This window comes from Manis pentadactyla, chromosome 7 (genome assembly GCF_030020395.1).
Source record: "Manis pentadactyla isolate mManPen7 chromosome 7, mManPen7.hap1, whole genome shotgun sequence".
Taxonomy (NCBI): domain Eukaryota; kingdom Metazoa; phylum Chordata; class Mammalia; order Pholidota; family Manidae; genus Manis; species Manis pentadactyla.
In genome coordinates, this window is record NC_080025.1 from 61,691,276 (window position 1) to 61,704,583 (window position 13,308).

The window sequence follows — 13,308 nt, forward strand, 5'->3', positions numbered from 1 at the left end:
TGACCAGGACTTCTCAGGTGGGTGCAAAATTATAGTGAGAAGAGTTTTCTTTCCTCCTGAGAACTTCATCGACTGCTTCACTGGATAGCTCTCTTTATCCATAGCAGTGAAAGCTCCCCACTTATACAGCGGGGGGCTGGGTGTGGGGTGGGGAGTAGATTTGCTTCTATGTTGAATCTTAGTGCTCCAACGGGTGACTCAACACTGTTTCCACAGGAAGGACCTCCCATCTCCTGCCTTTGGTTGGCTGCACACAGCACGGTTCTTTCCCTGCGGCATTCCGCACCCACTTGCTGCAGCCCAGCCCAGAAGTTGGGTTTGCTTCTGATAGTCTCCTTTTCCCTTATTGTCATGCCAACTTGAATTTATGAGCCTCTTAAAGATGTTCCAATCTATTCTTCAAAAGACTCAGCCCACCAAGGAGCGCTTCAAAGATTTGGTTAAGTGCTTTGTGCCAAAGCCAGTTAAAATGACTGTTTATGTTTCTCCACTTCCCCATGAAAAGCTGCATTTAACTGGATTAGCCCAAAGAAAACGCTTCCACCTTTAGATTTCCTGTATGCTTTTGTGGGAGAGTTTATAGCTAGTTTCAGAGGCAAAAAATGGCTCATTTACCCCTTGGCTGGCTAATTACCAACTTTAAGCTGTAAGTCGGATTCTAACTGATGAAAGTAAACAAAAAAACCAGGTTATAGCCAAGAAAGCCACAGCTGCGATTGGGCCCTCTACAAAAATTGTAAAAACGAAATTTCACAGTGGAAAATTTCCATTCTTCTTGTGATAAAGGAAAACAGCAAAAATAGACAGACACTTCTGAAGTTATCTTCTGTGCTAGTAGTTCACTGTCATCCACCAAAAGGAAAACCCCAGTAAAACATTTTCTGCTGTATTGCTGTGATAATAACAAACTGTCCTCACTAATGGATTCACTTATCCAGAAAATTTTCTTTGATCCTGGGTAACCCTCTAGGTGCTAAGAATCCATAAGTGAATAATAAATAAAAGTCCTTGCCCTAGAGACCTTCCATTCTAGTGGTCAGACAATGATAAATGTAATAAATGTGTCAGTTATGTTGTATGATAGCAGGCATGTTCTGCAGAACAACAAACAGAGCAAGGTGGAGTGGTGGGTAAGTGTCAGTCATGTGGCTGAGGCAGTGTCAGAGCTGCTGGTTAGAGCTGGCCTCATGGAGAAGCTGATATTGAGCAAAGACTGAAGTTTACCAGACACATATTTTTTAAACTTGAAGATTTCATCTTCATATTTTACTTCATTCTATCAAATCTTATATATTTATTCATAACTAATATATTCAGTATAATACAACACAAAGTATTATATAATTATATGTATACATATTATTATGTAATCCATCCTCTATCTTGTTTCAAAACAAGGTTGTCATAGCTATTTAAACTTGAATTGAGCTGAGGGCGGTGGACTGGAGCAGGCATTAGAGCTGCTCGTCCATCAGCTATATATATTCTTTACATTTGCTCCAACCATCAGGAGCTGCTACCTCTGTGGGGAACAGGCTAACCGTGCCCACTGTCACTGCTTCTGGCTCACCCACTGGCCATACTGCACCTTCATGCTTTATATTTCACTGCTGACACAGAGCTAGTCTTTCTGTTCAAGAAAAACACCCTACAACGTTTTTTTCCTTTGGTTCAAATATGCTTTGTATACTTGACACATTCTATTTATTTCCTGTCTGTCAAAGTAACTGCAGGGACTAGATAATCTATGATTCCTTCTTACGCTGTAACTCATACTGGCTTCCCAATGTATATACATTCTCATGTTTGCTTAAGCTCTTGAGAACATGCCTCAGGATATCTGATCCTTTAATTCAGTAGTTTTAAAACTTCAGAGAGCATGTGAGTCACCTGGTGAGCTTGTTAAAAGATAGTGTTCTGACTCTACTCCCAAGAGTCTGATTCAGCAGGACTGGGGTGGAACCTGACGTCCTGCATGCTGAATTAGCTCCCAAGAGATGTTGACTGCTTCTGACTTATAGATCTATCCCACTTTGAATAGCAAGATTCTGCATATTCCCACTTGGTCCAGTGGCTACAGGAACTGTGGTCTCACTGATCACATTCCAAGTGTGCTGCCAAGGACTCTCCCTCTAGTGCCTGGTCTGAGCTCCCTGCCCGTCACGCCTGTCACTTTCCAGGTCTTCTGAAGGACACACCCTGAGTGCATGCGTGGGTGTCCCGGCCCAGCAGCCTACATTTCCCTTCTGGTCCTGCTGACCCCTGGCTACACAGGCCTCCCTCTGCTCACATGTCCATCTGGCCTCCCTGAATTCTTCAGCCTCTGGGGGCCCTTCGGTCCCAAGTACCAGTTTATTCAGTGCTCTTGGATGAGTTCTTTATGCTGCCCCTTTTGCTTTGGCCCTGAAGAAGGAGCTCTGTGGCAAAACAGATCAAGAAAGACTGTCCCCTGATGCCATGAACTACTGGTCCCCATGGCCTTATCTTTTCAATCGTCTTCTTAAAAACAAAAGCATCAGAACAATGCCACAACTCCTCTGCGAGGGCATGAAACAAAGCAGAATGTTTGATATGAAGTAACAGCCACTCACATTCACGGGGCTGATAGCCCAGGAAGCCAGAGGGAAAACTAACACAAGAACACAAAAGCAAACCGAAACCACCTCGGCAGGCCTTTATTCCGTAGCTCTTTCCTGCCCTGCCTAATGGCAGTCTAGCCCAGTAGAGCTGATGTGCAGTAATTATAGCCTGGGACAACTGCGCAGCGGGGAGATTTCAGGTCCTTGCCTTCCGAAACCTCCGCAAGTTTGCACCAGGTTCCCGTGCCAAGGACTATGTCTGTCATTAACTTTCTCTTTATTTGGACAGCTTTGCTTCTCACAGGCCTTTCTCCACTGCTATGCTTTCCAAATCTTTCCATCTTGGTGCCTTCCCATCTCTTTTCAGCTCATAGCTGGAAACCCCATTTTTGTTCCTTTCTGGCCATTTTCCATTTCTTTCTATTTCTATTGTTATTTAACTGTGAAAAGTATTTCCTCTTGCAGGAAAAATGCCCATATGCTTTGTTGGAGCTGGGGCCCTGCTGTTCATTATTTGCCAAAAGCTGCGTGTCATGTTTAATGTACACCCTGAGAGTCAATACCGTTTCATATATATGGAAGCAGAAAGCCGTTTGATGTAATTTATGGGACCTCCTGTGGTCGGGGACCAAGGTGCCTCAAGCGCGTCTCCCTCTGTAGCACGTTGGCAATTAGATGAGGCTAGTGCATTTGCATTTATAGATTATCTCCGGACTTCCACGGAGGAGAGCAGGAAGGAAAGGCTTCAGGCTTCGGGGAGAGCCCCGCGGCGGATCTGCTCCCGATGCGGCCGCCCCGGGGCGCGACACCCAGCCCTTCAGCACAGCACCTTCTGGCTCTGCTCGCTTCAGGGAGGCTCAGGCTTCTACTTGCTGGCTTCAGTGTCAAAACTGTAACCTGCTGCCTGAGTGTGTCTTAAATCATTCAAATGAAAGAATGAAACAGAATAAAATTAAATAACCCAATGCGAAAGCCAGCCCTCCGTGGACTCTGAGGAGGCTTCTCAGAAGACCGGATGCCTGCCCACCAGAGCGGGGAGAGGACCCAGGCATGCGGGGCCAGTGCTCAGAAAGGCTGGGCACTTGTGAGTCCACCAGGCAGAATGCCTTCCTGAGGCTCGGTGACGACTACGCTGCACTGACGTGCCTGAGCTGATGTGAGTGAGCAATGTGTGTTCCGTTTGGGTAACAATCCCACTGCTTCTGTGCCAAAGCATCAAAGCTCGGCCAGACCTCTCCTTTCTTGAGCCAGCTCACTAGGTAGGCCCTTCCTGCGACTCAGCCAGGCAACCCCTCCTGCCTCCAGGCTGGGGGAGACCTGTGAAGATGTTTCCTGAAGGTGGTGCTAGTTTTGCTAGTTTATCTCCAAGCAGACAAAGCATAACTCATAGGGAGGTTCCAGCAAAGCAAGAATTTTATATTTCAAAGACCGTATTGAAGTATCAGGGGAAGAAATGGAACTTTGTTTCCCTTACATTTATTTTATAGTATAATCTTTTATTTGTATGTGAATATAAGGGAAGGGACTTAATATTTCAGTGCTATAGGGCCTATAAAAACCATGATCTGATTCTGGTTGAAGATTCCTTTAATGGAAAATATTCATCTTTTCAATTTCTTTCAATCCAGTCCTCTGGGATGGGAGTCTCCAAGATAGTAGACTAAATGAGTGAAATGAGCATAAGAGGGTTTTGGAAATTGTAATCGTGTTCAGTCTAGATTGGGACCTCTTTGTTTGGGTCCAGCCAGTTATCATGGAGAAAGGCAAGCTCGATGCTGCTTGATCTGTTTTTCAAGAGGTGATGGAAATCTGAATTTTTCAAAATGTGAAATTCATTAATATTAAACGACTTTAAAACACTGGGTGAGTGGACCAAGGTATGTTGTAGAGCTGCCAGGAAACCATCCCTGCTTCTGGGACTAGGCCATTTTCATTCTATAAAGCTTGTAGGATTTAGAGGTCTAAGAAAACTCCAGATAATTATTTGTTCTGAGGAGCTCAGGTGACTGTTTTGGCTTGACGAGGACTTTCTTCCGTTCCATTTAACAAATAACTATTATGCCAGGCTCTATGTTAGGCTTGGAAGACACAAACACCATTAAAACATGGCTCTTGCCTTCAAGGAGCTCAGAGATTAGTAAAGAGAAGAAGGCATGTCAATCATTACCTTCTGGAATAAACAGATCCTTCTCTTTCTGTTGGAGACCCCTTAGGTTGGTATGTTTGAAGCATTATATTAGTATACTATATGTTAGTATAATATAATAGTGCAATGGATTCTAATGGATTTACCCTCAACTGCTCTACAAAAATCTCAGTATCCCACAAAATGCTATAAAGATCACCTTGAAGTGTCACTTCATTTTGGACAGAGTTTTGTTTTGTGTCCTTCACTTGGTATCTTTTATGCATATAGCCATATAATAAATACTGTGGCCTCAGCCCAGAGAGAGGTCTGTACTTTTCTGGAAGGTAACCTCTACAACCTTGGCACAGGACTGTCTTCACTGTTCAGAGTGAGCCCCTTGGATCAGACCTGAGAGCTGATACTACAAAGGAGATTTTCTTGGTGGGTAGCTGATAATTTATGCTAAAAGAGACGGCTCAGCGTGGAGCCAGGTACACCAGCTGTCCTAGGATGGGGGCTGCCCATGCCAGAGCGACCAGCCACGTCATTGGTGGACTGGGCCTTTGAGCCATGTGACATCAGCCCAATCACCTCAATGCCTACATAATGAAATCCCAATAAAAACTCTGGACACCAAAACCTGGGTGAGCATTCCTGGCTGGCAACGCTCTGCACTGATGCTGGGAGGGTCATGCGTCCCTGAGGATGATGGAAGCTTTGCGTGTGGAACCCTTCCAGATGTTGTCTTAGGTGCATCTTCTTTTAGCTGGTTCCACTTTGTACTCTTTCACTGTAATAAAACTGTAATCTTAAGTATAGCACTTTCCTTAGCTCCATGAGTTGTTCTAGTGAATTACTGAATCTGAGGGAGGCCATGGGGACCCCCACATTTGCAGCTGGTGTCCGAAGTGAGGGAGGTCATGTGCAGACTCTTCCCATTGACTTTGCAGCTTTGCAAACTCATTGCAGCTGGTGTCCAGAAGTTGGAATGGTGTCAAGAAACTTGGTAGTCTGGGGCCTTAACGTTGAGTTTGGCTAAACTCCTGATCCCGGCACACTTTTCATTATGGGGCACTGAAGGAGAATAGAAAGGGGAAGCTGGAGTCCCTGCTCTAAGTAGAAAGGATTTTAAAATCTCACTGATCACACCAAATAGGCAGATGAAGGAGTATGTCAGAGAATAATTCTGAAGGAAGCTAAGTCAGACAAATATACTGTGGAGGCCAGGAGGTCAAATTTTACATATGCAAAGGGACTGGCATTTCTTCAGCCCTCGATATGGTACAAGAGGAGTTATCAAGAGGGGCAAGCTGGAGGGTTGACCAGGCAGCTGAGATCCCTGGGAAACTCAGGATCAGGTGACAGAGAGGGAAACCACTTGGGGAAGGGAGCAAAATGTAACTGAGATTTGCTCCATCTACCTGTACTACAAGATCCTTAATTTAGTGTCCGAATAAATTTAAGCCCCTGATTTTACCTCAGTACCCTCTTTCCTCCCAAAGCCCAAGAAGGAAAATCCAGATAATCTTCCTTGGTAAATGCACTTTTACATCCTCTCTGGCAGGTGGACAATTAGTGACATTCTGGTTGACTATTGCCAAATACTATCCCTAGGCATTAGGAAATAAGTGATTTTTTTTTCCCTGGTGCACCCTCCTCCTCGGAGCCTGAGCTCAGCCCCTGGGAGTCCTGTGGTAAGGGACCTCACCAGTCATGTGGTCTGCCTCCTCCTGCAGGGCAGGCAACCTGGGGCTCCAGGCAGGCTCTCATCAATGGCCTGAGCACCTCTCCTGGAAAAGAGCTCACTGTCTCACTAATGCAATCTACTTCACTTTGGGACATGTTTAATTTTTATAGATTCTTTTTGTTCATTAGATTAACTTTTTTTCCTCCTGAAAATTTCTGCCCATCAGTGGTTCTAGTTTTATTTTCTGAAACAAGAAAAATGATGATGATGAACATTTATTCAACACCTAATATGATCCAGGCACAATACCAAGAGCCTTACATAAGTTATCTTCTTTGGTTCTTAAAGTAACTCTATGACAGAATATTATGGTTACCCCCATCTTACAGATGAGGAAACTGAGGCTTACAGCTTAAGTCCCTTGCATGAGCTAGGTTGGGATACAGGCAGGCCAGCTGGGGTGTGATGTCATTTTTTTCAAACCTATTAAGGGCCTGAGTTATCACATCGGATACTATTTAGGACATATCTTTTACAATGAGTGTTTTATGGCTGATACTTTAATATGTACTCATAAGCATAGCTTTGCTATGTTTTCTATATTATTAATGAATATTTATATTTCTATGCTTTTACTCTGATGTATAATGTATGTGTGTATATATATATATATATATATATATATATATATAAAATGTACACATACTGAGCTTGATTTTACTTCTGTTTATCTCTGTGTTTTCTCTCCCCTGTAGTTTTGATTGAAAACATACATAATTCTGCTGTTCCAAGTCACCTCTTCACATGTATCTTCTCTCATACTGTCTGCTTACCTGTGAGCTGCTGCCCAGAGAGATCAGGGGTTCAGTGCAATTAAATAATTGAGATGTTCAAAAGGAATCCAATCCATTCTAAGAAAGAGTAATGTCCCTCTCTTAATGTAGGTGCATTGACTTAGGATGACATATTGGCAGGGAAATACTGGTGTGTTTTGAGAACTCAAGTAGCAAGGGAAAATAAACCTCAAACTTTTTAATGTGAGTCCTGAAAGATTTCCTTTTAGATGTCATACTGAATTTTTCCCTTGTGCGTACACACACAGCGTGGAAAGAGAGGATTCAACTTACAGGCTGTCCAGGCTCATCTCCCCCGAGGATTCTGAAGCCAAATCCAGACTCCATCCTGCGAAGGTGAACATCCAGCTCCTTATAATCTGGACCTGGCACAGAGGAGATCCCATTGAGTAATGAATCCTGCCTCCTCCCCACCCCCTGAGGAAATGAACACACCAGTGATAAATTAATTTTGTGGATGTGATTAATGGGAGTGCTGTCAGAGTCAGTGGAGAGCACAGAGGATAAAAACACCATGGTAACAAAAAAGTAGGTATTCCAACTTTCGGCAGTCTCTGGATCAACAGAAACCAGCCAAGGGCATTGCCAGGGTAACACCACAGGCAGAAAGGCACACGGATTTTCAGAGTGGAGAAAAATGATGACTCTATAATTTGTTTTCCTCAGAGCATTCAGATTGCCCTCAAGAAGACTGGCTGCCACTTTGACGGTGTTTACTCTGGCTGGAATGATTGTTTTAAAAGTATGAGAGAATAGATGGCAGCATCCTGGAACTCCCTGGGAAAGGGCTACCTAGCAAATCACTAATATCTGTTTATGACTCAATGCATCCTGTTTAATGTGGGAGTGAGGTGGAGTGGCGGGAATGTAAACTTACACCAAACAGAAGTTGTCTCTTGAAATAGTAAAATTAGGAAGTATGGAAGTTAAACTTTTCTCTGTTGGGGTTTGAGTGAAGTTTTTATTTTCTGACAAACTCCTTTAGGTTCTTTGTAACTTAGGGACAGATATTCACCTGGGTCTAAGTGAATTCTTTATCTCCCAAACATTTAAAAATGTGGAAGCCACTAGTAGATTTACTATTGACTTCACTAGTGTACTTACAATACACTAGAAGAGGGATATTTTCTGCAGTTAGCAGAAAGAACAGAGATGTACTTAAAAATAAGCTGGGAAACTCTTCTGAATGTCATCTTCTTTCAACCCTAGAATATACTAAAACTGTAATACACCTTTTGACATTTTAAGGAGAATATGATTTATGTTTTCCCCCTGCACCTGGCCCTTTGAACTGTCCTCAGGGGAAATGTCTCAGTCATGACTTTCACGATCACTGTTAGGGTGTCAATGGATAATCAACAACTTTGGGGAATACTTCTTAATGTCATCCTTTGCTTAAGAAGTATTTAGCCATCTTTGGGCCTTAATGGTTTAAAGGCGGTATTAGAACTGACAGAAGCAGGTATTAAGTTAAATTCTCCTTGCTTAAACAGGATGGTTTTGGAAATTAGGATGGGATTTCAGAGGAGAATCCTCATGAGACAGGAAGCTAGGCCTGAGCCTCTGGGAGACATAGCAGTATTTATTTATCTATGTACAGACAGCTGAGAGAGAGACTCAGTGACTGACAGCCAGGTGGATCTTTTGCAGGCTCCACAGCCAGTGGGGCTGCTCAAGCGATATAGTAAACGAGGCGCCATGATACTGGGCTTGCCTTGGTGTCCTCCAGCCTGGGCCGTGCATTCCCTGTGATACACGAAAATCATGTCATTCACTTCTGGAATGCAGCATAAGCTGATTATGTGTCTAGTGCTCTAAAAAAAAAGCTGCATCAGGCACATAAGTACATGTATAAACTGTGCAAGACTCCACAATCATGCATGCCCTTTGCTGATCAGAAGCACATATGACCCATCTTTTCTATTCAATGACTAATATAAAATTGAAAGAAGACTAACCAATTGCATCTCCACACCCATTAGTCACCCTTCATAAATTGGATACTCATTCATATTTTAAAGAGGAGAGAACTTAGAAGAACTCAGCTCCCATTAAATAGTTAATTAGAGTTGGGTGGTAAATGGAAGATGAAAACTTCACCCTATACGGGTCACAAATGACTTCTGAAGTCAGTTTATTATGGGGTCTAAAAAAAAAAAATCATACATGAAATCACATATTGTGGGTGTGCTAAGCCTTTGGGACTGTGAAAGCAGGTCTTCCAACCCTGTAAAATCACAGCAGGTACCTGCAATTATCAAAAGGAAGGCAGAAAGACATGGGGAGATGGAAAATGATAGATAATGCCCTATCACTGTTCAAACCTCTAAAAGTTGCTTGTGATACAAGTGCTCACTGCAATTTTTTCTCTAGGTTACTTTAAGCTTGGAGGACTCTAGACCATATACATAGAAAAAATACAAAGACAGCATGATACATTTTTAACATTTAAAATAATAGAGCAAGCATATGTTTAACCAGAACTTTTTATCTATTCTTTTGGTCTAATTTTTGCATCACCAGTGAGGATGGCTAAGTGGGAAGCTGCTCCTCCAATGGCTTCAGCACCGATCCGTACTGCATGAAGAACGCTAAAAGGAATTTACTGTTTGATCCATTTTATTTGCTAAGTAAAACTTTCCCCAAAAGAAATGCTGGAATTATGACAATCCCAGTAATGGAATTTTGAGATGGGCTAAGGCACAAGGGGGTCGTCTTATGTCGGAGAATACTGTGACTCCTCAGGGGACTGGAAAGCCTGTTCTTCATGAATGACTCAGAACTCCATTTTCTTTTCTTTTTTTTTTTTTTTTGGTGGAAAATATAGATTTAGCTGGTTGGTTTTATTTAACTCTGAAGAGCAGATGTGAGTGGGTTTTCACAAATCCTCTGCCCCTGTCCTTGGTGGGCACCTTGGTGTCACCATGCTCTCCCGCCTGTTTGTGTGGCTGCTCTGATCCCAGCTCTCCTGGGCCTGTGCCCTGGTGCCATCTTTGCCCCGCATTTCCCAGGCAGCAACGGCGGCTTCGTGGAACATGCCCCAGCGGAGAGAGGCAGAGAGACCCATCAGAGAAGTGTGCCAGCAGACGGGATTTATTTTTTATTTCTTTGTTAATTTTGAGCACAGACTCAGGCTGCAGGGCATGGAAACTTCAGAGAAATATAGACAACTGGAAAAAAAATTTAAATGATAGATTGTGCCTCAAGGCAGTCCTACTTCTTTTCTTTTAGGGAAAACAAGAACCTTTAGAAAGATAATTTGTCTTTGGTTTCTTCTCTCCTCCCACTCGCCCCATTTGAGCCTGGCTTTAGAAAATAACTAAAATTATATGCACATCACTCTTTTTCCTTCCTGCTTTGTTAACTCTCTGGAAAGATTATGATGTTCCTGATGCTTCCCTTTGGCTGGTCTTCTTGCCTGGTGACACATTTAAAACATTCTGTCATGGTTTATCTCTTCTCCTGTTAATTCAAGAACTTGAAGCAAAAAAAAAAAAAAAAAAATCCAAGGGCCAACTCTTCACCCCATTGTAACTGAATTTAACAACCACCTCCCTCTTTCCAGTTGGTATGCAAACCATGCAGCTGGAAAGCTGTTAGATGGAGGGGTTTGGTGGACACCCAGTGGAACCTGAGTCACTTTGGATGTCACTCAACCATGCCCCCAACCGACATCCTATTTTTCTCTTCTGATTTCTGGTTTCTGCACATTTTCTTTCTGCACTCTTCTATAATCTTCTCCCTCAGCCTTTCCTGCAGGACTGTCAGGGTATGCTCAGGCATTGCTTAGTGCAAATCAAGGTGGGGCAGTGGTTGTGAAGAACTTGACTGAGGAGAAGCAAAACGCTCTTTGGACAGGGGTGTGCAGTGGCCAGCCATGTCCAGTGCTGCTTCTGCCTTAGAAGTTGGGTCCCAGCTTCCTTAGGTATCATGAAAATAAACCATCTTAAGATAGTTGTCCCAGATGGGATTTTATATGACCACCTTGGTGCGGCAAGCCACCCAAGTGGCATTTACAAGTTCCGATTTACCCTGGGCTTCCACTAGTATTGAAAATCTAACATGTTTAAAAGTAGCAAATGGTAGCCACATTCAGGTATCAGGACAACCTCCCTCATAATAGAGAAAAGCTGAATTTCAAAAGCTGATTTTTATTTCTTATTAAGACTCCAGGAAGGCTTCACATGCTCCATGTATCCTTGGTCTAGCTCTTCAAAGACATGGCTTTGTGCACTTTTAGGGTCAAGGATAGGTGACTGAACACAACTGATTAATTTTATGAATGGATTCAAGCTTCAAAAATGCAAAGAACGGCATTTTGTGGATTAATTTGGCACATGGGATGCTGTTGTAAATATGTCAATTAAATTTTGGTACTTGAATCCTTTTTCATGTTTTAATTAAAACATAAGTGCCATGGGCTTATTATCACAGTTTGGCATAGAGAATGAATTCATTCAACTTTTTATGATGAAAAGAGCATTAATTTTTTGGCTCTTCCTTGTAAAGAGACCTAGGAAGGAATCAGGAATCAAAGATGGTTGTTAAATATAACCCTGGCTTCTGTACTTCTTCTTTGTTCCAGATACAGAATGAGTTAAACAGGAATTAAATAGTTTCTATCACTCCAATCTGACATTAGTAGATAAGTAGCTAATACATTTTGCCTTAAAAGAATCCTCTCGCTTTATTTTCTTCCTTTATGCCTTGGGTAATATGAATGTCACCACAGTTCAACTGTAGTAGAAGACACCTTCCATTCTCTATTTGGTTCTCTCCTTCTGCCTTTGGGTAAACTCAGATTTCCCCATCCTAACACCCTGTGCTCTCCCCACCTGTTTCTCCTTTGGATGAGGAGTCCCTAGTGGGGTCTTCACTCCTCCATCTCTGATTGCCTCCTGCCGGTCTGATTTCTGCTCTCTTGGTATGACTCAATTGCTTTCTTTAAGGTCATTGGTGACATCATAATGACCCAATTAAATAGCCATTAACTCTTTCCTCATTGTGATTGATTTCTGTGACTCATTTGATACTCTGATGCCCCTGTTATGGCCCCTGATTTTTTTGTTTATAAACAAGGAAGGTTCTCCTTCTGGAAGTGATTTGTCTCTGGGTTTCTGAGATTCTCCATTTCTCTCGTCATTGGGTGGCTCTTCTGTCATTGGGTGGAGTTGTTCATTCAAAGGTCTTGGCTATGGATTCTTTGTTTCTCATTAACATTCTGCCTTGGTGATGGCAGACTTGTCTTTGTCTACAGTATTCTACTAAGCAATGCCTGTAGGAGTTGCTAAATTGTTTCTTGGATTTAATTATTTTAAGATACTCACCAATCTAGTAGACCTGATAAATCCCAGCATTATTCTATGATAGAGTTAATACTTAGCTTCATAATTATATTATTTAGAATTTCCTACTACCAATTTTGCCTCTGTACCTAAGCATCTTATGTAGCTATAGTCAACAAAATGCCTTACAGTTATGGTAATATATCTAAGTCAGAAGTCATGACACATAATTTGATAAAGAACATTTTAAAATATGAGTAGTGTGGAAATCTATTTATTTTGGATATAGTCATGATTTTCAGAAAGTCCTGATAAATTGTGTTAACATTTAACAAAATATTTGGATTGGTTCTTTTCCTGACAATCTGGATTGTATAGCAGTATAATGTACTCAAACTATTTTATAACTTTTCTTTTAAGTAATATATATATATATATATATATATATATATATATATACATGAAATGTACAAGTATATTTTGCACAAATATCAAGGCAATCTAAGCTATTATTAGGTGGTTGCTCTCCTTTTGTTTTTAAATAAAATTCATTCAGAAGTTGAGATTTTCAAGAAATGGGCTTTCTGTGGCTAGTAAGCTTCAATTTAGAATGTCAAATTAAATCTTGCTTTCATTTTGCATCTGTAATTACTAGGTCTCATTTTCCCTGTAGGCATAAGAAATTCTTAAAAATTACAAGGACTTCACAGGCAGTATATATTATCATCCTTTAAAAATTTTCTTACCAAGCTAAACAAATATGTTAGACATTATT

General features: G+C 41.8%; 1 protein-coding gene across 5 annotated transcripts in view; it reads right to left on the reverse strand.

The window, feature by feature from the left end:
• MAGI2 (membrane associated guanylate kinase, WW and PDZ domain containing 2) overlaps window positions 1-13,308 on the reverse strand; it is a 1,519,032-nt gene that overhangs the window by 137,397 nt on the left and 1,368,327 nt on the right. For all 5 annotated transcript variants that reach the window (XM_057504444.1, XM_057504445.1, XM_057504443.1 and 2 more), the window contains one exon: window positions 7,522-7,613. In XM_057504444.1, coding sequence (XP_057360427.1) covers window positions 7,522-7,613 — 92 coding nt within the window. The remainder of the gene's footprint in view (window positions 1-7,521; window positions 7,614-13,308) is intronic.